We start from the raw sequence: 25,784 nt of genomic DNA, 5'->3' as shown, positions 1-25,784 counted from the left end.
TCAACTAAAGGTGTGTTTGGGCAGCCTTGGTTGTTAAATCTAATTGGAGTGTGTTTACCCACAGCACAGCCCACATTCAAATGGCATACAATGCAAATTTAGACTAAAGATGACACAAGAGTGTGTTTTAGGTTATAAATGAGATTTTGGCCCGTAGATTTACAGTAGGGCATGACTGCTAAACATTATTGGCAAGTGCAACTGGCTGTTGCCACACATCAGTGAAGCCTGCAATAATGGACTAAAGTGGGGCTAATTAAAAATAATGAGCTGCATGGGCTGTCTGTGTACAGACCGTATCCAGTACGCTACTGATATCATGAATCCTTCTCATTCGTTGACATACTGTTACATAACTTCACCTTTGAGAACCAGCTGCTTCCAGGCAAAAGCCCCTGGACTGTAATCCAGTAAGACCGGTGCAGAACAACCTGTATACAGTGGTTCTCCATTACATCTCTGTGTTGTGGAGACAACTTTGCCGTTGTTGTACAATGACAGCTTTTGGTACATACATGCCAGTCATACCTATGATACCTCTGAGTCATGTAATGTTACTTGAATCAAAGTAAGCTCAGGCATCAATGGATATCAGGCTCACTGTCACACGAGACCTTCATGAGGAAGTTCATGAAATAGTGAAATTTAGATATCTCGCGACTCAGTGGGGAGTTTGTTTTTAGTTCCACAAACCGTTAAAGCCACTGTTGATTGAATGGTTTCCTAGAAATGTTTGCTCTGCACGAAGACATATCAGATTTGGACTTTTATGGAAATTGACCTTGTCTCCTTCAGCTTGGTATGCTGAATGTATACATACACACCTAAAGAGAGAGAGAGAGAGAGAGAGAGAGAGAGAGAGAGAGAGAGAGAGAGAGAGAGAGAGAGATATCCCAGACAGACACTGACATTTTATCCACAACATGCCTGTTCTCGTGGCGCCTAACCCATTAACCCTTGACCAATCGAATCACAAGTCACGAGTGGTTGTGGAGCAATGAGGACGACCTGTCTACTGTCTGGTTACCTGATAGGTTTAGTTGAAGGGGTCAATCAGACATTATAGTGACATGTCGTATCCATCACTCATCTTGTGGTTGATCCATTGTCATAATAACCTTTCCCAGAACCACTATATAAACATATCTGATCACGTTTTTAAAAAAATCATAACGATTTATGCAACATTTTCTTCAGATAGTTAAAAATTAGGTTCTTAAAGTGACAGAACTCTAGAAAGTCACAGTTTTAAGCAATGGATACTAATGTGATTTAAAATTATTCATGTCTGCATTTGAGAGCTATTTTCAGTCTAAAATCTTTTTGAATTTTTTTTTTTTTATATTTAGCAGGGAGCTTTCCATCAGGGCCGGAACAGAGGGAGAGGACAGCGTGCATATCCTCCTCAAAACACATTATCTACTTCCTCAGGCGCACCTGTCAGACAGCGTTTCAAATGAAAGCACGCACTCCCTTGACTGCATCAAAAGTACTCCAGGTTTCTGTGACAAACGTGGGATTTCTGAGTGATTCAAAAAGGAGACAAACAGAGCAAGAAAATGGGAGCTTCCAAAGAACATCTGCCTCCTCCGGCTTGCGTAGTGGGACCAAACACTGGCTCTCATGACAAAACAATATAATCTGCTATAAGACAATGCCACTGTATGCAAAGATATTTTCCCTTGTTCTCTTTCAAGTCTCCGGTGAGTCCAGGTTTCACAGCTCCAATACATTTTCATTAGCAGCTGAGAAATAAATATCAGGGAGATCACAACCAACTTCACCCTAAAGATTTCATTTTGCTTAATGGCTGATGCTCTGCCTATTCTGGAGGGATAAACAAAGTTTTGGATGTGCCAATCCTGTAGCTCCACTGGGCTTGTTTTTTTACGGCATCGAGAGAATCCATGGCATACAAATGTGGCTGTGACACCCCCCGAGGGAAGACGGCGCTTGACGAACCCAGCTTCTCCCCATAAATCTCCCTGACGCACCAGGGGAGGCTTGCTAACGGGGTGATGGAGAGTGTGCGTGTGTGCGTGTGTGTGAAACAAAAAGAAAGAAGAGATTTGTTAGAGTGTGCAAAAGGGCCAAAAGGTTGTAACTGAGCACAACGACACTCAAAGGATTTATGCCCTTTTGTGATGAGGCCAAAGACTATTCATAAACATTCATAACCAGCATGGACGGACCTCACCAGAGCTGTGCAGCTAAATACACAGAGCTTTACAAAGTGGAACTCCTGGGGTTTTATCAGATGATAGTTTGGGTTTAATACAGGGAATGCAAAACAGCAGCAGTCCTGGAAGGATTTAAAAAACACTGCAGGGTGCTGAGTTAGCTTCGCCACAGAGACTAATCACAGTGATTTGAACTCTGACCTCTTTTTTTTTTTTTTTTTGGGAATATATGTTTGTTTTTGGATGAGTTCTAATAGCTAATTTTAGAGGCACCCTGGGAGGTTTTTATGATCCCATATAGAGTCAACAAATCAATGTTATTGTTAAGCCATTAAAAAAGAAAAACAGCAGGAGCACTCTCCACCAACAAATACCGTACTGTATCCTTAAAAAAGCTTGATTCTACCCCCATCTCGCTTCCTCATCTGCATGGTACTTTGGTCATATCAGCTGTACTTTAAGTGCATGTGATAATGTAATCACATCACACCCATGCTTGTACAGCAGCTGCCTGAATCAGGGGATTGGCTTCCGATGAGACAAAGGCGTAATCACACATGCAGACACACACACATGCGGTCTCTCCCACACACACACACACACACACACACACACACACACACACACACACACACACACACACACACACACACACACACACACACACTAACGCAGAGACTGGGATGAAAATTCAGAGTGCAGCCAGGGCTCTAAGCCAAAGTGAAATCAACGAACACACACACATGCACCCCTCCCTTTCCTCTTCTACTCTTCCCCATCTTATCCCCTTAACCCCCTGTCTCCCTCCTCCTCAAAATAGTACAGCCCATCACTCACATCCCGTTTGTTATTCCGCTCTCTGCCACGGAGCAGTTGACACAAAGACAAAATGACAAGATATATAAATATTTACAGTCAGTCTTGAGTCTGCCAGTGCAAGTTACCACTCTACAGTACTGCCAGGCTGGCAGTAATGGCAACATGTGGAACCAATTCTGAGACATGAATGTTTTTTTTCCTTTGCGTGGCGTAAATAGAGTGTGGCAGCGGGCATACACATAAATGAAGAGCTAGTTTAGTCTAAATGCAGCTTTGTGGTAATGGGCAGCAGAAGAATGGCAACTATTTGGTCAAGTTGATGTGAGGAAACGATTTTGGACTGAGCGGCTGAAAAACAAACACCTGCTCAGTTTGAGGAAAGCTAAAGCAACAGGGAATGGCAGTTTGCCCTCACATGCGGCTCTGTGCGTCAAGATTTTCTTCCTATTATGTTATTTCAAGGAAAAAATAAATTACAGCTAAAAGTCCTGCATGTGAAATTACTGTGGTCCCATGGCAGTGAGTGAATCATGCAAAACAAACCCACCATGAAGCCACAAATTAGTGCGCAAGAAATATTAAAATCTAATGTGTGTTTAAGGGGCAGATTTGTTTGGTTGTAGGGGTGTAAGAGAAGAGACAACCTTTTAACGAGATGACCAAATCTCTCGAAGCCACTTGAAAATAGAGATGAAAGAAATTATGAAGGGAAATGACATGTGGGACTTTTATTGCAGCGGGTAAATGAAAGACACGCAGATCCAAAAATATGAACCGGGAGTTATTCATTCCATTGGCAGCTTGTCATGCATTAAAATAAAACACGGCTGGAACATAGCTGACCTTGGACATGCGAAGAGCCGCGCTAATGTTTCGGGATTTCAGCTCCAAACATCTTACAGGGTTTTAAATTTAAAAGAATGATCCCCAAATGACCAATTAAACGGTATCTGACACTGATTTTCGCCTGTTGCATTTATGAATGCTATGAGGCCATTTGTTTATTTTCCTCCTTCCACTCCCCTCTCTGTAATGATGTGTTAGCCGTTCAGGGATGATAAAAGCTAAGCCCGGGTCTCTGGCTGTAAAAACAAGGCTGCCGGCTCCACTCCTCAGAGACATGGCCCTCAGCTTGGACTATGAAGGCATTGTTTACACCACAGTTTATAACCTCTAAAAGCCTACAAGTCTACACCCAGGAACACTTGTTAAAGACTTTATTAATACAGTATATCCCACGGGTTATATGCCTCAATAATACTACAAATGCTCGGTCATTGGACTTGTGCTTAAAAATCTTTCTCCGAAAACAGGGATAAAATCACTGCTCCTAAAATAATCCTGTAAATGACACACATTTACACCGGACGCTCGGTGAAGCTATATTCAGACATGTCGTCGTGAAAGTGTACCTTCAGTGTAAACACTGCGAATGTAGCTTCTGAACTGAACAGTGTACTTTCTTTCTGAAACCCCACATTTCAAACCACCACGCAGAGCAGAAAGTGGTCTTTAGGCTGCAGAACCCTTGCACCACAGTAGCAGTTCTGTCAGCCAAGTGTTGTGCCAAGTCAGAAAACCACCGTCCCCAGTGGGGTCAAACCCATGTGAGGCACACCCTTCCACAGTCAGGCCACAATCACACAGAGAGAAAAAACGCTGTCACTGGAACACAAACCCCTGACCTTGGCTTCTCATAATGGGTCACAACCACTCGCTATTGTTTAACTCTGTTCCCACCACATCAGCTGAGTAGGCTGAAAAGCCTTCATACGGTAGTTGCAGATCCAGTGGAGAAGAAAGCATAATATCACTCTCTTACTCCCAAATAAAAGATGTGTCTAGCTGTAATGATTTATTTCCTTCAAATAGCTATTGAACCACTATCATGTTAGGAAATGTGAAGAATCATCTCAGTGCCCCATAGTCCAAGGTGATGTTCTGAAAAGCCTGTTTTGTCTGATTAACAGTTCAAGACATCAGTAGACAAATGCAGAAAAACACTCATATTTGTGAGACTGGGACGAGATAAAAAAAAAAAAAAAGCACTGGAATGATAAATGAGTTATCCATTTTTTTGTTGTTGTCATTTTAATTATAATCTAATTAACGTTTCGTTCAAAGGAACAGTTCGCTTTGGTGCTGAGAGAAAGGTGAGAAGACAGATATCACCCTCACGTCTTCGAGCTAAAACTGTATTAAAAGCCAACAGCCAGTTAGCTTAGCCTTGCATAAAAATAAGCTCACTAATTAACATGTTGTATGAAAGTATGTTCTTTGTTAGTGTGTAAAAACAATGTGGAAAGCAATAATTTGGGATTTCACTGTGAGGCCGATGAAGACTTTCTGTTACCTCTCAGAAAAGGCCAGCCTACATGTATCTGCTTATTCCAGATATTTGTTGCGCTGTAGCTCAATATTTGAAGTAAAAAAAATGAGAGTGACTACTAATACGCAAAGATAATGTTTTAATCTTCTGTTTGAAGATAGAAATTAAGCACAGATCCCAGCATGCCAAACTATTTTCTTAGACCATTGCTATAGACTTACATCCTCCAAATATATGTATAAGACAAGTAAAGTAAAGTAAAGTGAAGTGGGAGTGCTGTGCTGTTGTGATCCACAGGGGTATATTTACTGTGTTGGTAGTCCTCCCCGCACGGCTAAAGAGGAACCGTGGCAGAGAGGGATTACACTACATTACATGAAACAAAATGAGTCACAAAAGACAACGATAATAGGTTTACGGAGAGATTGCGCTTCCCTCACATGTGATTTGTGTGTGAGTGTCTGCAGATTCTTTAATGACTCATAGCTTTTTTGTGTTTATTGCAAGAAAGCAAGGGCTATAATTTGGCGGTCTCTGAAAACATATGCTGAACAATGAGATGTATCTGAACCACGCAAAGACTATCATCAGGCCATGAAAGGGACGTTATTAAAAAACTGGGCAAAAATATTATTTTTCATGTGACCCGGGGAATTAGTAGCTGCTCTCCGTGCTGATCCCTAGAAAAGGTGAGAAATGTAGATGTATAATGCAAAGCCAACAGTGCTTTATAGCTTTATGATAGATAATAAAACTGATGTGCACACAGTCAACAAGCATAAAGGCCATTAGTGAACCTTTAGGGCTCAACAGTTTCTAGATAAGTGCAGTTTCTTTTTATGTAAATTACAGTTTAAATACAGATGTGTGGCACTGAAATGACCGCCTCCAGTTTGCCATGTAACCTAACACTCTCAAAAGAGCACACAAACAAACTTAAATCACTGAAGGTGTGACATGACGCCACTCATTGTGAGCTGAACCTTGAAATTGCATTCTGGTGCTGCCCACTGTGCCTCGGGGCCTCAAAAGTCAAGCAGCAGTGTGACCTGCTGAAGGTTCCTCTGACAAACAGAAACATCATTATGATTCCTATGGTGATGGAGTCGACAGGCGTCTTCTCCTTTAAACTACTAAAACTGAAAAACGCTCATTATTCAGTGTTCAAAAGCTTCTTGAGTATAACTGTAGCCCGCTAAACTTATATAAACACATGTTTCTGGGCGTATCAAGGATAATGAGGCAAAGATTCTGTGTGAAGTAAACCTGCAGCAAAAATAATTCATTTTTAGTGATTTGCAGGGAATACATTGATGAGTGACGATGTTTACAGTCATCCTAAACTATGGCAGCTTCCCTGGCAGGTTGAAAAAACCTGTATCAAAAACAGTATCATCAACAGTGTGCATTTCTTCAAACAGAGGGTGGGGCAGAGGTAGTCACCCCTGGTCCTAGAGAGATTCATCCATCCCTGCAATTTTACAGATTCTGATTGGATGAACACACCTGATCTAGGTAATGGGCAGAGGGAATGGCAGAGATAGTTGGAGAGCAGGGAGGACTAACGGCTCTGCACATCGTACAACATGTGTCAGACTAGCTAGAAGACTCCCTAGACAAACACTACGAGCACATTTCTGATTACAATCAACACGAGCCGAGACAGCATCAGCGTTATCAGCCTGACATCACCCGGTGTTTGAAAAACAAAAAAAAAGGGAGAATTTAAATTGCATTGGTTTCCTTCCTTTATAGATTTTGTATAGGTTATCATTATTATTTATTGGTGAGTTCACCAAAGGATTTAAAAACTAAATAGAACTAAATAGAAAAAGATTGAATTAAAAAATCTAAAAAAATTGTTGAATAACTCTTTTGAGTCTACTTCAAAATCCTTGAAAAAGAGATACTTCTTATAATGTAACATACTTCCTCAGAGAACATATCGCCAGGCTTCTTTGGTACAAAGTACTTTCTTTAAATTACCCAGATCAAGTGTTACTGATCAGAGCTGATCACTCAGACCAAACACACCGAGCCACTGATAGTGATTCCTCTGAGTTCCTCTCCCGTTCTGTTATCTTCCTCTGTACACTAGCCTTTGTGTTAGTGAACCATGTCTGATTGCTAACTGAAATGTCGACCCTCTTTATTAATGCTTCTATATTTCAACCAAAGCATTCAGCCGGTGGAGCTTAATGGGCCACTCTGGTACATTAGAGAACACAAATGCTTTGACCACAGCTGACCCACTGGCTGCTGTGTGATGCCCCTCATGCAGAAAGCGCACGTCGGGAATGCATCACGTTAGCCGGGCAGTTAGTCATCATCATTGCGCTAAATTGGCACTGAGGGAAGACTGCCACCTCAGCTAACAATGAAGTGACAATGACCGAGGAGAACAACAGAGCTGCAGAGGAGACTGTTCATAGTGGTTTTAAGAATATAAGTCCTTGCATGCATGTGGGTCTTTGCACACATGCCCTGACCTTGGTCCTCCAGTCAGTTTGATCCTGAATGCTATGTGATTATCTGGCTGGGACTGTGGTGGACTAAAAACAGCTCAATGACATTTTGCTTTCTTCATAGTGGCTAGGCAGCATTGATTGCTATTGATACTTTCATTCAACTAAATCTTGCAGCATTTCATTACAGTTTAGCTGTTCAAAAGAAATGTGAGACAATGGGTAAGAGCAATGAAATGTGATGCGGAATAGGCTATAACTAAAAACTGCAGAGCCACGTAGTGAAAGCATACGGGGAAGGGTGTGTCTGCTTCGAGTCTCAAGGGAACGAACAAAGAGAGGCAAAGCAAAGCAAGGAGACAACGAGGACGTTTTTTTTCTCAAGCTGAAATCTTTTTTTAAATTATTTTGACACAAATGAACAACTTAAAAAGTCAACCGACCCATCACTCAGTCTCTATCTGAGTTACTGTTGCACTTGTCTATCTTTTTATTGTCGCACAGCACATCTGCAGTTCACAGTAATAATGTGGTCAAATCAAACCCCTGAAAGTCATTTTCTGCTAAATGGATCCTTAATTTCATACAAAGGTAGACAAAAAGCAGGCTTCTCAGTTCTAGTCGAGTTTGGCGGCTCACACAGTTGCCAGCAGGGATGTATTAAGCTGCTTGAAAGCACCATCTCTGTCTGAATTGGTCATATTTCCAGCAGGCTTGTGGAAAATAAACCTGTGTAGAGTAGACCTTGAAAAGGAGTCTTATACATGCTAGTTAATTAGCAGCACAAGCATTTCAGCATGTGGTAAAATCTTTTTTCTGACATTAACAATCAAAAAAACTGCTAACTACTAACTAGACATCTTATAAAAATATCAAGATACTTTACTTTAGGACCAGTTTGTGTTTTGTTTTCTGTTTTGTTTTTCTCGCATCCAAGATGTTTATGTCTCCTAGCAACAGTAAATGTTCTGATGAAACTGCCATATATGGTCAACAGCTCTAACCTCGTGAAGAGTTAAGGTTTGGAGATTTCAGCATTAATGGATGGGAAATGTGAGGTTAGAACTAACTACACCCTGTGCAGCGCAGCAACAGTTCACATAAGACATAGGACTCTGTTGTGTGAGTTTATGTGTCTGTTTGAGGACTTACCTGAGTGTGGGATGATTGGGTGCTCTGTCTTGTGACAGGGCGACTCAGGCAGTAGCACCGGCCCTCTCCTGCTGACCACGCGTCCAGGCTGCAGGACCAGCATGCACTGCAGCAGCAGCAGTGCATGCTGGATAACAGGGCGTCCCATGGGGGCCTGGGCTTGGCTCACTTCTCCTCAGGCCTCAGGGGCCAAATGCATTGAGGAAACACACCTGCAGAGATGTGAATAGAAGGAGACAGATCTGGGTTTAAAAAAAAAAGGGCTTATTTCACATTTCATTTAGTTTGAGGTGTTGAAAAGCGTGATACAGTATAGCAACTCTGCATCACCGCGATCGCCAAGGATTCACTCCAGGAGATGAAAAGCAGCAAAAAGAAACCCTTACAAAAAGAAACGAGAGGGAGAGGTGCAAAGAAGACAGAGTGTGACATATTCTGAAAAAATAAAAATGTTCAGCTTTGCCGAGAAACAACAGTAGGTAGGTGAGATCCTTGCAGGCACCTAGAGATCTCACACCTCTCACCTCTGACACTACATGAAGCACATGAATCAAACATGACTCTGCATTCCCTCGAACACCTAACGTGTGCGTCTGAGTGCATGTGTCCTCTAATATCTTTTTAGAGATTTTGTGCCTGGGCTCTGTGTTTGCTCTCACTGCAGAAGAGCAGTAAGCGTGCTGTGTGTGTGTGTGTGTGTGTGCACGCTTTCACGTGTTTCTCATTATTAAGATTCAATTTTTTATGTTTGACAGGGTGCACAGCACTTCTCATGGGTCAATTAAATTCTACAGATGCTGTAAATCTGATGTGTTTTTATTCACAACCAAACCCTGAAAGTGCTGAATGTGATTATTATACTGTATAATGCTTACGGCAGATTCATGCTTCCCGGAGAAGTCATCTGCTGCAAGAAAAACAAAGCGGTTTGCACAACTCAATTGTTCATGATTTCTTTCATTGTGGGGGTGAATTGATGAGCAGCCCAGACCATCTACATCATTACTTTTTAATCATTTATATGATGCTATTACCAGGAATGATTCATGCTGCGCATAGCAGACAAATAAGCCTTCCTGACTGTATACCATATTATGAGCAGCATATGTGGTAAAGTGAGTACAGATACCGAAGATCTTAACTTAAACCGCCACTGTTGTCATAGACAAATATATTCTGCAGCTCAACCTGTGTATTCTTATTATTATATTTATATTGTCTTATTGCACTGAGATATGGGCTTTTCATCTGTTGTACAGTTGGTGGAAAAAGTTGTTTTTTTAGAGCAAGAACAGAACAGAACTATCCTCCCTCCGAGTGGATTTAATATGAGTGGTACGTTGCAAATAAGCAAAACCTATTAATACCACATTGTGTAAAAACTGCAAAATATGAAAAAATCTGCACGCTGTAAAAAAAAACAACTAAAACAACAAAAACTAAAAGAAAGACAAACTGGGCAAACATAAAAAGAAGTGGTGAACATTTGCTCTCCTCAGACAAACCTACTCCTCTCTGAAATATGAATTCCCCCTTAGTGCTGGAAATTGTGGAGTGGCTCTGAGGCAGAACATAAGGCACCTCTCTACTCCAGCTTCCAAATGAAAACCCTAATGCTGTGAATGTGCTGGTTTTACTTCATTTTCTCCTTGAATGGAAAGTTTACTCTACTTTTAGTGTGCATGAACAGGCTACATGACCTTGGGGGTCTATATAGAATTTGTTCAAAGTCCAGTGTAGAAATCCACAGGCAGCCGGGATAGTGTACAGTATGTGGTTTGCCTTCACCCACAAAGTAATGTACAACACCTGTCATCCACAGCAGGGAAAGCAAGTGACAGCCAGTGCCAGTTTCCTCTCTATGTTCCTTTTCCCTTTCGTCTTGACAGCTCACATGTCAGCTTCTGTAATGTTTCTCAGTTTCGCTTTAGTCTCCCTGTCGTTTTGCATGTCACTTTTCTTTGTCTGGTAGTTTTCTTGACAGTCTTTAACTATTTTTCTCACCAAAAAGCCATTTTACCTGTTGAGTGAGCCATTTCCCCCAGGCAGGCTGTTAGCTGGGATATTCTTCAGGTCATTTTCCACACAGTCTTATAAACTTAAACTTAAAAAAAAAAAAAACGATTTCATAATCTGCCGTGAACTTCATGTAGGAAATTAGATCACTGTTGTTGTTACAGTTTCACCAATTAAATCACACACACACACACACACACACACACACACACACAGGAGCAGGAGCCAAGGTCAGTGAGTTGAGCACTCCTTCTTGACCTCACTCTCTCTTCAAGCTCTGCACATGACCTCCCGTCAGCTCATACATGCCTGCACACGTGTACACATATAAGCCAGAGTCCGTGTTGTATATGCACAATACATAATGCTATTTAAAGCTACTATTTCACCATTGCTTATTATCGGGGTGCCCTAAAACAATAATCCGTGTTGGGAATTTGACTCTATCCCGGGCCACCGTGTTCACACAAACCACCAGACTACTAATTTTGCAAGGTTGCCCTACTTGTTGATGTAAAACGCTCCATACCTGTTATAAATTTGACCCCTATGTTCATCTAGGAAGGTTATCTGAGGCGGTCGTCAACCTATTCCTACTGGCTATATTATCACTGGTCAGGAAATGTTGCGATGCTCCCTACGAACTGTCTGTTTGTACTTGTCGTTTTGTTTCTTAACCACTTTTTGAAAATGTTTTAAATATTGAACAAATCTCTGTGATTTTAATTTGGAGTTCTGCAGTAAACAAACAAACAAAAAAAGTTTGTATTATATTCAGTGTTTCTTGCCAAAGTGCCTTGTGTGTATGCCCAAAGTGTTAACATTGTATCTTCTTCTTCATAAAACAAATTGTTGCCTTTTTTGTGCGTTATTACTCTCATTTGTGCATTATCACCCTCAACTGTTTATCAGAATAGTGTGAAAATCATGGCAAAAAAATCAACTGGGAACCTTTAATTTACTACCGAATAAATATACAAATATTTGTAAGAAAAAAACCTAATTGATGAGGAATCTGAATCCGATTTTTTTTTCTTTTAGAAGCATCGGTGAAAACAGAAAGTAGCAATTAATGTCAGAGGCTAATTGTTTGTCTTACTATCCAAAAGCCAGCTGAATGATTTTCAAAATGCTCTTATCTCTGCATGAAAATTAACCCTAATGAAAACCAGTCATTACACAGTGAAACGATTTAAACGTCTAAACTCTAAGGTAGTGTAAACAGATGCAGAGATAACCTGATTTATATCCACACATGCACATGCTTCATGGCTTTTAATGGAAGTAACAGAGCACAGACGCGCCTGACTTGATTTAAAACCAAACCTTTTGAACTGTTGTTTCATTCCCCTGACAAAATCTCTGGTGGATCCTATTTTCTCTTTAACTCACCACAAGCCACCGACTGGTCCTGTGGGAGAGAACTGGAGGAGCTTTGTGTGCTGTTCGGTGGTCTCAACTCTAAATCATTTCCAGTGCATTAGTACAAGACTCTGCCACCTCCACCTCCTTCTGCTCCCACTCCTACTCTTCCCTCTGTATCTCTCTCACACCTCCACAAATATGAACATCCAGGAAGGCTCAACAGTCCCAGTGCATTTACAGCACACAGACACGCTGCAGTCACCTTGGGACCAGGTGATGGATCGCACACACCAGTACATTCAGGACAAGGAGCAGAGGGAGCCCGAGTCACACATAAGCTAAACATGGGGTAAACAATGTTGTCATTTGAAATGGGCACAACAGGCAATATGGTTGACAATAATACTGTTTTCAAGTAGGACAGAGCTGGTGACCTTCACCACACAGACCATCATCAGTAAACATTTCACTACCCGGATCTCTGTATTCACCAGGGTCCTTTTTAATGTTGTCAGTTATAGAAATACACGTCATCATGACAAAAGACAAAACAGCATCTGCTACAAGCTTTTACCCAATGCACAAGGTTTTCGGTACGACGCTGTAAACTTCACTTTAAGTCCCCATATTTAAACAGAAGATTTACATAGTTATTAAAGTATTTGTCAGCCACTACTACTCTGCTGAACAGGCTGCTGTATAAACATAATGAATGACAGTATAACACGACGCTCACATAATATTTTAACATATTTTTATGGGAAGAATTAAATACAGATAAGCCACCACCAGCACCATCAGCAGGGGGAACATGTACTGTCCTGATCAACAGGTGTCAGAACAGACAGCACATCACAGCTTGCTGTTCTGGAGCTAAAGTGACTCCTGTTCACCACAAGATGAACAGTCCACAAAAATTCAAGTGTTGATCTGAACTTTATACGAGGCTTAATCAGTCTGACTTAGTCACACAGAGTGGGCATCTTATTAAGCGGAGTTCTTTTTAGCATAAAATAAATTCTCTTTTAGTTTCCAGAGAAACCATTTCTTTGCTGGGTTGCAGCAACAGAAGGAATTATGTACTACGAAGTCTGTGACTTTAGGAGATACCCACTTAAACTAAGTCAGGCTGCTGAAGCTGCGCAGTACATTAGCTTCAGATAAACTCTGACATTTTTATATGAGAGGAGGACTGGAGATATTGCGCCTCATCCTTTGGATTGACGGTGCATTATGAAGGCTGCGAACAAGAGGAGTGACGACGACAACAAGTAAAACCTGCTTCAGCGGGATCACACAAGACTGACGTGAAAAAAAACAAGTGAACCCATCCTTTAATGATAAATAATTCTCATATGCAAAAAATTCGAGCCAACAGCTATAATCAGCTAGACAGTAATGCTTCATACACGCCAGTAAAAAGAAGTAATACCAGAGGAAGCTCGTGTAAAATCTCATTATCGGCTAACAGGTTTATCGTCAGCTTTTAGTGCAAATCATCACATATCATCAACTTCACAGGTGATCATATTTACACCACAGTTTTACACAGGTAGCCTAGTGCATATAGAGCAGACAGTCTGCACATGTAGTATTGTAGAAACATTTGTCCTCGTAAATGTCATGTGTTTTTTTTTTCTTCTTTTTTTTCTTGTGCATGGAGATTGGTGCAGGTAAGAAAACTGTGAATATAGTTTGTGTTGAAACTTGCATGTTCATGATAGATACTGTTCAGTTAACTAGATGGGATTTTTGATTTTACCATAAATTTATATTACTCCCGTCTTTATGACGCATCTAATCCGTTGAAATCCCTTGCAGCTTGTTTCATTTTGATGAGCCGACGTCCTGTTTTGACAGCTTCTTATTTGTCAAACTCACAAAAAGTATAAAGAATAATTATGCAGATAAAAATGTCTGCTTGCCGAGCGGTGCATGCCGTTGAATAATGAACTGAGTCAGACGGTCAATAGCTGTTTGCTTCATAGTGTTTAAAAGTTATGTGATACATGATCATGGAAGTGGACACACACACAAACACACACACTCCACTGCATCTCTGCATTTTGGAAGTTGAGGTGTCAGCTAACTAATCAATTGAAGTCTTCCTGCAGTCATGAGTGGAGAGAAGATCATATTAACACCAGTATTGATTTTGTCTGGGGGGGGGGGGGGGGGGGGGGACGACTTCATGATGGTTGAATTACACTATACATAATGAATAGGCTCCTGAATAAACGCCGCCGTTGTATTTGTCACCATGACACACACACACACACACACACACACACACACACACACACACACACACACACACACACACACACAAGCTCAAATACAAACAAGTTTGTCAAATGTGAGTGGTGCTGTGATGATCCATCTGTCCAAACACAGTCAGGAGAGTGTGAGATCGGGGTCACACCACAGTGCTGATAGATGCTTCTCGGCCTCTCTCTCTCTCTCTCTCTCTCTCTCTCCAGACAGGACACACACCACTAAAATCCCAGCAGACTTTACTTTAAACCAGAGCACACAAAGACACCACTGAGCTTCTTCATATAGCCGGATGTTTGTGAGGCAGAATGCTTGGATGCAATTGACTGGGTGTTTGCGTGTTTATCTCTCTGTCTATCAGGCGGGTTATTGCCAGTTTTTGTTTGTCGTTCTGTCTCTCCCTCCCTCTCTCTCTCTGCCAATTGGTATCTTTGATTTCCGTGTCCCGTGTTTAAACCATTGTGCACACAGAAATGACGAGGCGTCTGTTTTTCACTTTTCTGTCTAAAAAGCTGATTTTATATTTTTGATTTTATGTATAAGTTGATTTATAAAGGTCCGACTGATCAGTCTGCAGCCAAACTAAATTATTTAATGAAACAAAGACCGACTCAACAAATGATAAAATAAAAGTCTACGTGACTTACCAACAAGCTCACTGACCTGGCTCAATGAATTCACTATCTAGATGACCGAGTGAAAGACAAGCGATCTGACACAGTAACAAACCGTGTGACTGACTGAGAGCGAGACAGAGGAGGCGGCGCCTGTGTGAACGACTGCTGCGCACAACACAACGGGATTGACAGACCGAGTAGCCAAGTGACTGACTTTTCCTCCTCTCTGCCTGTCATGAGGATTTTTTTTTTTTTTTTACTGACATCTGTCAGATTTTTCCAACTGCTATCGTTATCCCTCCCCAGCCTCGCTCGCTCAGTTTCTGCCATACCCTATATGAGTTTCCTACAGACTCAGTGAAGGAAGACAGAAAAAAATGACATGATGATATCACTGTCAAGGGCTTATCGCCACACAGCAGGGTCCTTTCCACTTGGCGACCCTCAGATCAGAGCGCCGATTAATTCCATGCAAAGAAATGCTTGTGTCTCTCCTAAAGAAAAGGGATTGATAAGCAAACTTGGATTCGATGGCTTGTTTGTTTCAATACCTTATCTGTGGTGCACAGGGTGGCTTTTGAAGCGCAAATCAAATGTGCACATGTGCGATTTTTTTCTTCTTCTTCAGTCTTTCATATTTTTCTTCTGTCTTACACACACAAACACACAATGCTGAGACAACAACAGCTCTTCATTTTCTCTCGAGCCCAGAATGCATTTCACACTCCAGATTCCTCATTCGGAAGCAAAATTTCTCTGCACTTGGATCAAACAAGTGTGTACGAGAAATAATAAAAAAAAAAAAAACCAAAAAAACTGTCACACACTGCAGTTTATTCAAGAATCATTTTGTATTATTATGGATACGTGTAAAAAATGTTCCATTAAAATGTCTTTATTGGTAATCTGGGTCACACTGACCTTTGAATAAATTTGAGGACGAAAAGAAAATAGTTTTTTTCCACGAATCACTGTGAAGTCTCAAAAGGCAACACGAGCCTGGGCCCAAACGCAGCCAGTTTTTCTGTTGAATTTATGGTTCACGAAACACTGAAATCCCTGCTCATGCATACAAATGGACATATCACTGCAATGAGGGAGCTCCAGCATCTACAGTAACATGCAGGCTGAGTACAGTGAATTGCTTTTGCATTATTAGGCCCATTATCTGCTGCCACATGTTTTACTTACATTCGGGATTCATTGCATTCAAGCAGAAATATGAAAACTCCCTGCAACACACCAGTCAAAATGTTATAAAAAAACACCTCGTCACCCCCCAGACGAAACAATATTTGGACATTTTCTGTAAAAGAACAATGTAGCAACAACTTTGATGGTGCAGGACTCATCCTGAAAGCAGCTGCTTTGTTTTTAAAAACTCTGAATCTGTGTGCCACATGCGTATGTTGTTCACAACCTCCTTAGCTACATACAGGGTTTCCAGCTAACACTGACAGAGCACTCGGTTTGTGGATGCATAATGTATGTCTTTACCTTACTGCTCTATCTTTCCTCACACATAGTCTGGATTTCAGCCTGTTCCACAAACAGTTTCTATACTGGAATAAACATTGAATCGAACAAACAGTGAACCAGTTTCCCCTGCTGGAACAACGCTTTGAGGTCCCAATCTGTTGTTGGTTTTGGAAAGATTTGGAAAACAGAACTGTGTGATTTGCTGTGTATGTACTGCTCTCAGCATATGGAAGGAAGGGACACAGCCGATGAAGCTCGATGATGACGCTGGGGATGAGGAACGGGGTTTCTCTGGCGGAGGGCTGAAACTTTGCAGGGAACTCAACTCTTCCTACAAACTTGTGCTGAAAGTTTTAATGTATATAGTCTCTGGGTCAATTTAAGATAACGTCACACTCCTCTGCTCCTGAGCAATGGTTGTACACATCTATAGCTGGTATTTTGTATTTTCTTTGTACAAGATGAAAAACACAGTGAATGTTAAGCACACCAGAGGCTGTGGACTGCACTGAGGTAAAAAGGCTTCCTTTGACCAGCCCTAAAGGTTTGCCTGACCACAACCATAGCCTTGGTCCAGTTGAATCTGGGACGTACATCACACACATGTGCACACACTCATTGAGCCACAGAAACACACACACACACCGACTCTCTCTGCTGCCTTGTGTCAAAAAACATACCCGGCAATTTCCTCCAAGAGCCCCACCCTAACTCTCTCGAGGTTCCCAAATCCTGCTGTTATTTTTACTTAACTCGCTGATCTTCTAGCACTCATGCAGACGCGTTACCACGTGCCTAAATGCGGTCTGCGTGTGTCTACGACAACACAACCTCCAGACTCCAGAGGGAAGGCTTCAACAACATGCAATATGTGGCAGAAGAAGTGACATCATGCTTGAAAAGAGAGAAACTTCCATGTGAAAAGCTCTCACGCGTCGCTAGACAGCAATTACCAGCATGACTTGGCCTCGTCTTCCTGCTTTCATGATTGCTGGAGGTAGTTCAATATGACCTGCGACTTCGAAACATTACAGGAAGCCCGGCAGGGTAGCCCTTTGAATACAGAGCAGGGTTTTCGAAACTGTTCACTTCCAAATTTAGGTCAAGGTAAGGCAGAGTCAGGACTTGTAGCCTACACGGTGACTTCATAATTAGAGAGAATTAATCATTTCTGAGGTTGGTTGGTTTCTACTTGACTTGTGACAAAGGTCCGATATATTGTATGATTTTGATTAGGAGCTGTGTCTGTAGTTTTCTTCAACAAAACATGAGATAATTTGGCAAATACACTAATTATTTTTCTTGATTCAGTCGATTAGGTTGATTCGGTATCTGTACTATAGATATAAAACCATCACCGAGCTGACTAACTTAATTTAAATAGCAGAAAAACTGGGAACACATAGTTTGCCTTATTCCTAAAATAACAAAATCTGACATCACGTCTACACTAACTGCTGGCTGTGACAAGATAATCCCCTAGAGATTGGCGGACAGCTAAAAAAAAGGGATATTAGTGGAATAACAAGAGCGAATTATTGATAAATACAGTATGTCTGACAAGGCACCAGATGTTGCCAGAAGCATCAAATCTTTTTTGGCACAAAAATAACAAAAGAAAACTAAACAATAGAAAGAAAAGTACCAAATGTTCATAAGGCTTCCTCTGTGTATTATTACTATTTCCCCTGCAGACACTGATCAGGCAACCAGTAGGGACTCCAGGACTAAGAATGTGGTACATACAGTAAGCTCCTGGAACAAGACATTAAGTCATTTCTCACTTTGGTTTGTGTATCGTTAAAAAGAAACTAGATATAATATGTTGATTATGTTGCACTGGAGTAGTAGTAGTACATCTAGTCTTTATGCTAAGTTAGGAAGCTGCTGAAAAAAGCTCAATATTTACTACACAGATGTAAAAGTGGTATCAATCTTCTCATTAAGTTCTTCATATGGAAGTATGAAAGTTACCTTTTACAGTTTTTTTAGAAAGAGACAAAAAGAATGACTTCAAAATTGAAACAAACATACAGACAGCAGCACACACTCTCAGTTTCAGTGACAATTAACAATACTGGATAAGTCACATCTCTACCTTTCGAGCCGGACCACTGCTGCAGAGAGACGTCTGTATAAATAAGTGTCAGCATGTGAAAAAATCCAGTGGCCGACCCCGGCACTGATCTGCTGCTGAGACAGCGGCTCTGACACATAGCCCAGACCCTCAGGCTACTGTCGAAGCTGCTCTCAGTGTCAAGAAAGTGCTGTTCACAGGGAGCGAGTTGTCACAACAAGCTCGCAGCGCTGGAGTGGCTCAAATCTCAGAGACGGAACCAAGAGTTTGTCACCGCCGCCCCAAAACTGCCCCTCTCTGATATTTCCATAACAACTTCTGCAAAGTACCTCACTGATGTCAGCTCGCTACTGTGTCCTCACGTAAGGTTTTAGTTTTTTTTTTTTTTTAACTGTTGAGATGATCAAAACAATCCCCTCAAGGAAGTTTCAAAAAATTTCTGTCATTTTCTCAACATTAACTGGTCAGGTAATGCATTGGCATCAAAGATTTCTCCCACTTCAAAGCCTTTGTTCTCTGCGGTATATTAGCGGTCAATCCACATGAGAGGAGAGGTGTCATCTGATGGCTGATCAAGGCAGCAGTGCAAATGGCCCAAGACTAAAAAAAAAAAAAACTAAAAAAAAAAAACATGCAAATACTGGAGCACATGAAAACGGACTTATTAAAGCCCACCAGTGAGGAATGCTGATGTTTTCATTTAATTATATGATTACTGACGACAGCTGTGTGCAAAGTCTAAAAAGAGTCTAAAACCGAGGTGGAGGAGTCTAAAACCGAGGTGGAGGAGTCTAAAACCGAGGTGGAGGAGTCTAAAACCGAGGTGGCATTCACACGAACACACGCGCCTTCTGCTCCTCTAAAGGTGAAGAAGCAACGCGGGGGCTCCTGCTGCCCTGGGAAGCTACAGGACCAGCTCTTTGATCTGTACTTCCAAAAGGGCACAGACGCGCCTCGCAGAAGAATGAAATGCAACCTTGATTATTAGCAGACCCTAAATGAAAAAAGAAATAAAGAACAAAATAATAATGACGCTGAAGGGTAAAGTCAGCCGAGAGCGTGAAATCAGTCAGTGGAGACTTTCTTTATTCTGGTGCAGTTTAGAATCATCGAATTACTAATATCGCTATCAATCATATCAGCTTTAGTGGTGACAGAAGACGACTGGGGGAATGATGGATGAAATCTCTTGCGGTGCAGTGGAGATTGAGATGCTTTATTGTACTGTACTTGCTGTATGTACAGAGATTTCAACCGTGGCCACTGTTTGGATCTTTTACAGCAGAGGTGGAAAGTGAAAAAGTAGCACAACTCTGAAAACTTCCTTTTATGAAGTTGTATCATACTTGACCACATTCTACGCTTTATCTTACAGAGCTATTATTTTAAAGCTGCACATTTTTTATAATAACAATGAATCACAAAAGGGGGTCGCTCACCCGACTCTGTGGTTGCTCTTATCAGTGAGGATTTTTTTGTAGCTTCTTTTGATGCATTGATTTGGTTTTTTTGGCCCATAACTCGACTGTTTTACTAACATTACACTAATGTCTGCTGTAACAGGCCTCAGTTCTTTTCAGTATTAAAGCTCTGAAAACTATAATAAGTATTCATTATTATTATTATTATAGACAAAGTTAGCAACTATCTGGTGAACTCATCATTAAGTGTTTAACCCTGAAAAGAAATCACCTACAGTAACCTTTAATGCCTTGGACGTCCACAGAAGGAAAAGCAGCAGATTCCTCTCTTAACTAGCAGTGTGTGTTCAGTGCTCATAACAACATGGATCACTATGAGAACACATCACATCACATCACATCAGAGTTCCTCTTTTTTTAGTAAATTCTGGTCGTACACTGATGTGTAGTCCCAATCGGGCTAAACCAAAGCAGGCGGAGGGCAGCAAAGAGTGTACTATAATCAATCATCCTACATTTCTTGCAATCAGCACATCCAAGATAACAAGGCTAACAGTCTGCCAACTCCTACGCTCAGTAATTATATGCCTGAAAAACAACAACAACAACTACCACCTCTTTGGCAGAATAAAAAAAAAAACATCATACGTATATTTCAACACACATAAAGGGCCTACAGATGGGGAGGAAGCCATAAGGAAGCTTCCTTCAGCTGACTCGTTTTACTGTATCTGAATGTGGCAGGAGGGATAGTAAATTAGCTCTTGGCTCCACTGGAACCAATTAATTACACAGGCGTGTGCACGTGCGTGTGTCTGTTGAGTGCCTGGTCTTTGTAATTTGTCCCGTTAACATCAGAGACAGGCACAATAGCACAAAGTTATAGCATTAATGAGAGGGAGACATGGGTTTGGTTAACGGCAGCTGTTTTAACACACACAGAAAAGATGCAGCTGAAGTGGTCTTAGCGTGTGTGTGTGTGTGTGTGTGTGTCTGACTGAGCCTCTGTCTCCCCGAACACGACTCCCAAGGGTAAACTGGAACAACAGAAGAGCGGAGTCGGAGACGGAGCCTGCAGGCATCCAATATGATTGTGTCTCTACTAGACCAAGCAAACAGATGTAGGCCTATCTCGCTCTCTCGCTCTCTCTCTTTCTCCCTCTGTCTGCCTTCCTTCTTTCTTCTGGTGCTAGTGAGAAGTCTGAAGAATCGTCTTTCACAGCGAGCTGTATGGACTCGTCCACTCTGACAGTTAGCCTCCTCAAAAATAGAGATTCCTGTGACTTGCAGCTACTTTCAGAACCAACCTACACACCTTAGCTCCAGGCAAAATGTGTCTCTAGATCTATTAAGTCCATGATAAGGCAACATCTTCAGTCTAGCTATGGACTGTACTACTTCTGTAATTCCTCTTCCACCTCCTTTTTTTTGGTTCACTTCTACTGGAGCAGGGGACACTGGTAATGGCTTTAACTGGGCATTTGAGTCCCAGCTGGAGTCCAGGAGAAGATTCTGGAAAGAGGTTGATTCTGCACATGCTGTGTTACATGTACTGTCCGTACTTTATGCAGCGTAACACGTAATGAAATATTGCAAGCACCTGCACATTACGAATTACAAATCCCTAAACAAAGTTTTACAAAGTTTTAAGTGCTGAGTTGGGGAAAGTTTGATGTTTGTTCAGGTGCACCTCAAATATAAAAGAACATACACACACACACACACACACACACACACACACACACACACACACACACACACACACAACCAACCTGCTGCTACACTAACTGAATTTTTTTAGGTTAAATCAAATACAGTGTTAAATAAACATATTCAGTGTAAATATATTAATTTCAGCACGTCCTCAGGGACCCTCTCTGAGTAAAGTCAGTAGGTCTCCGTGAGGTCAAGGGATTCACACATTAAATATTGCTTGTTAATAAGCTTATTTACATCCAGTGAAGATGTGGCTGAGTAAATCAAATGATTTGTGCTGTGTCTTTGAAATTCAACACATTAAAGAGGCTAACTTTTAACATCAGGGCTCGGTGATTAGGATTCTGGTGGGATGCAGTAATTGCATTTCCTTCTGTGTGATCCACTGTATTTTCCCCATGAGAGAGGCCAGGCTGTTTTTGAAGATGCACAACAACATACACATCTCACAGCTCACTCCTGGTGGGGTAAACTGCAAACGCATAGAAAAGCAGTCAAGGCAACAATCACACACATTAATAGAAGGGAAGATATCCATAATTACATAGCTGCATCATGATGTCTGTGTAATGGCTTTTTCACTTAAGGACGGTAACTGTAGCCTGCTTCAAAACTGTCGCTAATGAGAGTCTAGAAAACGGTGAGAACGCCAATCAAACCGCACGATTTGTTCATCGTAACCTCTGCCGAGTGCCACGCGAGCTCTGATTCATGGCATCGGCTCTCATCTCCTCTTTTTTGTTCAAAAATAACTTATTGACCTTAATGTTGTCCTTCACAGTGCAGCATGAATATTCACATTACATAGTGTGTTTATAAATAGTGAAGTTGATAGGTGATGGTTTTAATGACCCACACCCCTCCCCCAGCAGTGAAATTCATTTTAGTCAAGACAACAGTGTTACTGCAAGGCGAGAAGCTTAAGACCACACCACCTCTGAGTCCATTCATTATCTCACCCGCATCAATAGATGGCATTATCTACATGCTTAAGTCCAAAGGTTTAATGACCAGGTTGTCATTCAGCGTGTGCTCATTAACCACTGTAACAAAGCCTTTAGTGCAGGTAGATTTCCAGTGTAAATGCCAATTGGAAGGTCAGAGAAGCAGCGAATTAGAGCACAGGTTGGCAAAGCTCTGAGGCAGAAACGCTGGCTCAATGAAAATGTTGCCCTCATATAAGCACATGTGGAAATATGGAAAAATGTAGCACACACTAACCAAACTAAATCTCTAAACTAAATTACAGGAATCTGTATTTTTCATATTGTATGATGCCCTTTCATAGCAGCATGGAGGTGGTGGTGTTACCAGGATGGAGGGTGTTATGGGAGCTGCCACACTTTGTAGACAAGGGCAGGAGGGGAGATATCAGACTTCTGAGGGAAAGAGAAAACTGAGGTTCAAGCAGATTTTCTCCGGTGTCATTATTGATGCAGAACCCACAGTGCGTCACGCTACATTCTTACTAATCAGGTCTGACTATAATGTTTCCACACTGTCTCTTTCTCTGATCAGTGACACTCTGCCCTCCTTTAAAGCATGAAACTTCAGACAGAAAGCGTGAACTGCACAGTTAATCCACTCTGCCAGTGTACTGCTAAATCATCAGCATACCGCGCTAGATGGACAGAGGGCGGGAGGAATGTAAAGTAGAGAAAGATCACAGGTGTGCAGACCACACAAAGACACACACACACACACACACACACACACACACATACACAAGTGGGTTTAGGCTACTGTCTTTTGAAACAGTACCTGTGATATTAGTACTGGCACCAGTGCTGTCCAATAGTGGATTGGATCTTAGCCAGATGTGAAATATCAACATGCAGCTGTTGATTTCGATCCTCAGTTTCTGTGTTAGTGCTGACTCAAATTAACATTACACTGCACCAGTAATCATACAGTACAGCACAATCTGTGTGTAAAGCACACTAGACAAGTTGAAGATGATGATGTATCTGCCCTCAGGTCAGGACACAGTGGAACAGGGAATCGTTATCAGGAGATATGGTGCATTCTCATTCATATTTCCAATTATGATAGGGCCTAAGCCATATTTCAACAACATAGGAGAAAAGATTAGTATGAGTAAAAATAATCTTTTTTGCTGTTGTTCACTCAAAATGAGCAACTTCAGACTTTTAAAAAAACAGTTATGTTTTATTTAGATATTTTAGAAACCAAACAACTAAGGTCTTAATTCAGGAAATAAGTAGCAGATTGTATTGCAGCACTACAAGCTGATTGACAGCTACAGCCAGCCTAATAATTAGTAATTTATGATAATGATGATTACTGTTGCAAATTTCAAACAAAAGGTTTCCACATACAGCCTCCCTGCAATGATTGTAATAAATAAGAAATAGTAATACGCTATGTTCCATTAACACATATATGCACAATTATACAGTAGTTTGCACACACACACACACTATTCAGTCTACAACACAACAATATAACAATGACACAACTTCCTTGTAGCAACAAGCCAGCCTTTAAAGCCTCCACGTGACAAACATTTGTGAATATTTGAAGATGTCACAGTCAGACAACTAATTGCACATTTTTGGCGTTTGGTGCCACTGTGCCCCTGAAACACTGACAATACAAAAAAAAACTCTTTCCTCTAATTGACCTAAATGAGGCATGTAACAAATAGAAATCACTTTGATAATGTGTCATCATTTCCCTCCGAAAAACTGACAGAGCGACAGGGATTAGAGGATTAGAGAAGTGAGAATACGCATCCTGCCTGTCTGACTGTGAGGCCAAAAAGAATCAGAGTGTGAGTCTGTTGGAACAAATTAGATATCAAACAGACGATGCAGTGTATCTTTAACATTTGTAGTTTGGGTAAAACTACAAAGACATTATTCTCAAAAACTCTCCCGTCTCGCAAGGAGAAGGGTTGGTGGTCTCTATTGCGTGTGTCAGCAAGTATAGAGTAGGAGAGCAGGTGTGTGTGTGAGTGTGTGTGTGTGTGTAGCTGTGCAGCTCCAGGCTTCATGTTGGTGTTTAATGAGTTTTGTGGGGGAAACTCAAAGTTTCCTGTATAAAAGTGACAAGCTACAGTCTCTATTTGGGCCATAGCTGCAGGCTCTCCGACTAACTTGATTAGGCAGGTAGGGACCAGACGCTTTGTGCCCTCTCCTCACTCGTACGAAAGCTTGCACAAGGACACGCTGACACAAACACACACACACACACACACGATACACACAACGGTAAACACACTCTCCAGTCATCTTTCCTCTTTTCCTGTTTTCTTTCTTTTAACGCATACATGCAACCACCACACCTCCCTCCCAAAGCGCCACCTGGGAACAAAAACAATACCGTCTAATCTGCAGCAACAGCTACATCAGCTTCCCCGACAGATGAGGAGACGCATAAGCCAGTATGGAATGTGTCTGTAATTGTGACAGGCCTAATTTAAGCTCACAGCTAAATATATAGTAGAGTGCATCGTTGCCCCTCTGAACCATGCAGTTACATGATGCCTTTGATGGCTCAACTTCAAAGCTGAATATCATCACTTTTAACTCCAATATATTAATTCACTTTCTATGTTTAGGTTCTGCCTCATATTGCTGTGGAGAAAAAAAAAAGCTTAACTTGCCCCCACAATGCATATTCATGCAGGATACACACACCGCAACACCTAAGAGTCACACCAGGCACACAGCTCCTCACATTTTGGTTGATCGATCTAAATGTCTACAGAAATATGGCATGCATTAACGTGGAAATACCTTCCTGTGTCATTATAATAACAATTACAGGTTGTGGTCTCGGTTAAAACCCCCTCAGCGCATCTAAATCCCCAGGAGTCAGTTGCAAGAAGACAGGGTGTATCTAATGTGTG

At 41.4% G+C, this 25,784-nt stretch overlaps 1 protein-coding gene across 1 annotated transcript in view; it reads right to left on the bottom strand.

Moving 5' to 3' along the window:
* Nucleotides 1-25,784, bottom strand: part of sema5a (sema domain, seven thrombospondin repeats (type 1 and type 1-like), transmembrane domain (TM) and short cytoplasmic domain, (semaphorin) 5A) — a 110,920-nt gene that overhangs the window by 73,482 nt on the left and 11,654 nt on the right. The window contains exon 2 of the mRNA XM_026364488.1: nt 8,946-9,157. Coding sequence (XP_026220273.1) covers nt 8,946-9,093 — 148 coding nt within the window. The 5' untranslated portion in view covers nt 9,094-9,157. The remainder of the gene's footprint in view (nt 1-8,945; nt 9,158-25,784) is intronic.

This window comes from Anabas testudineus, chromosome 2 (assembly GCF_900324465.2).
Source record: "Anabas testudineus chromosome 2, fAnaTes1.2, whole genome shotgun sequence".
In the NCBI taxonomy this organism is placed as follows: domain Eukaryota; kingdom Metazoa; phylum Chordata; class Actinopteri; order Anabantiformes; family Anabantidae; genus Anabas; species Anabas testudineus.
This window is presented reverse-complemented; position numbering and strand designations above follow the sequence as displayed.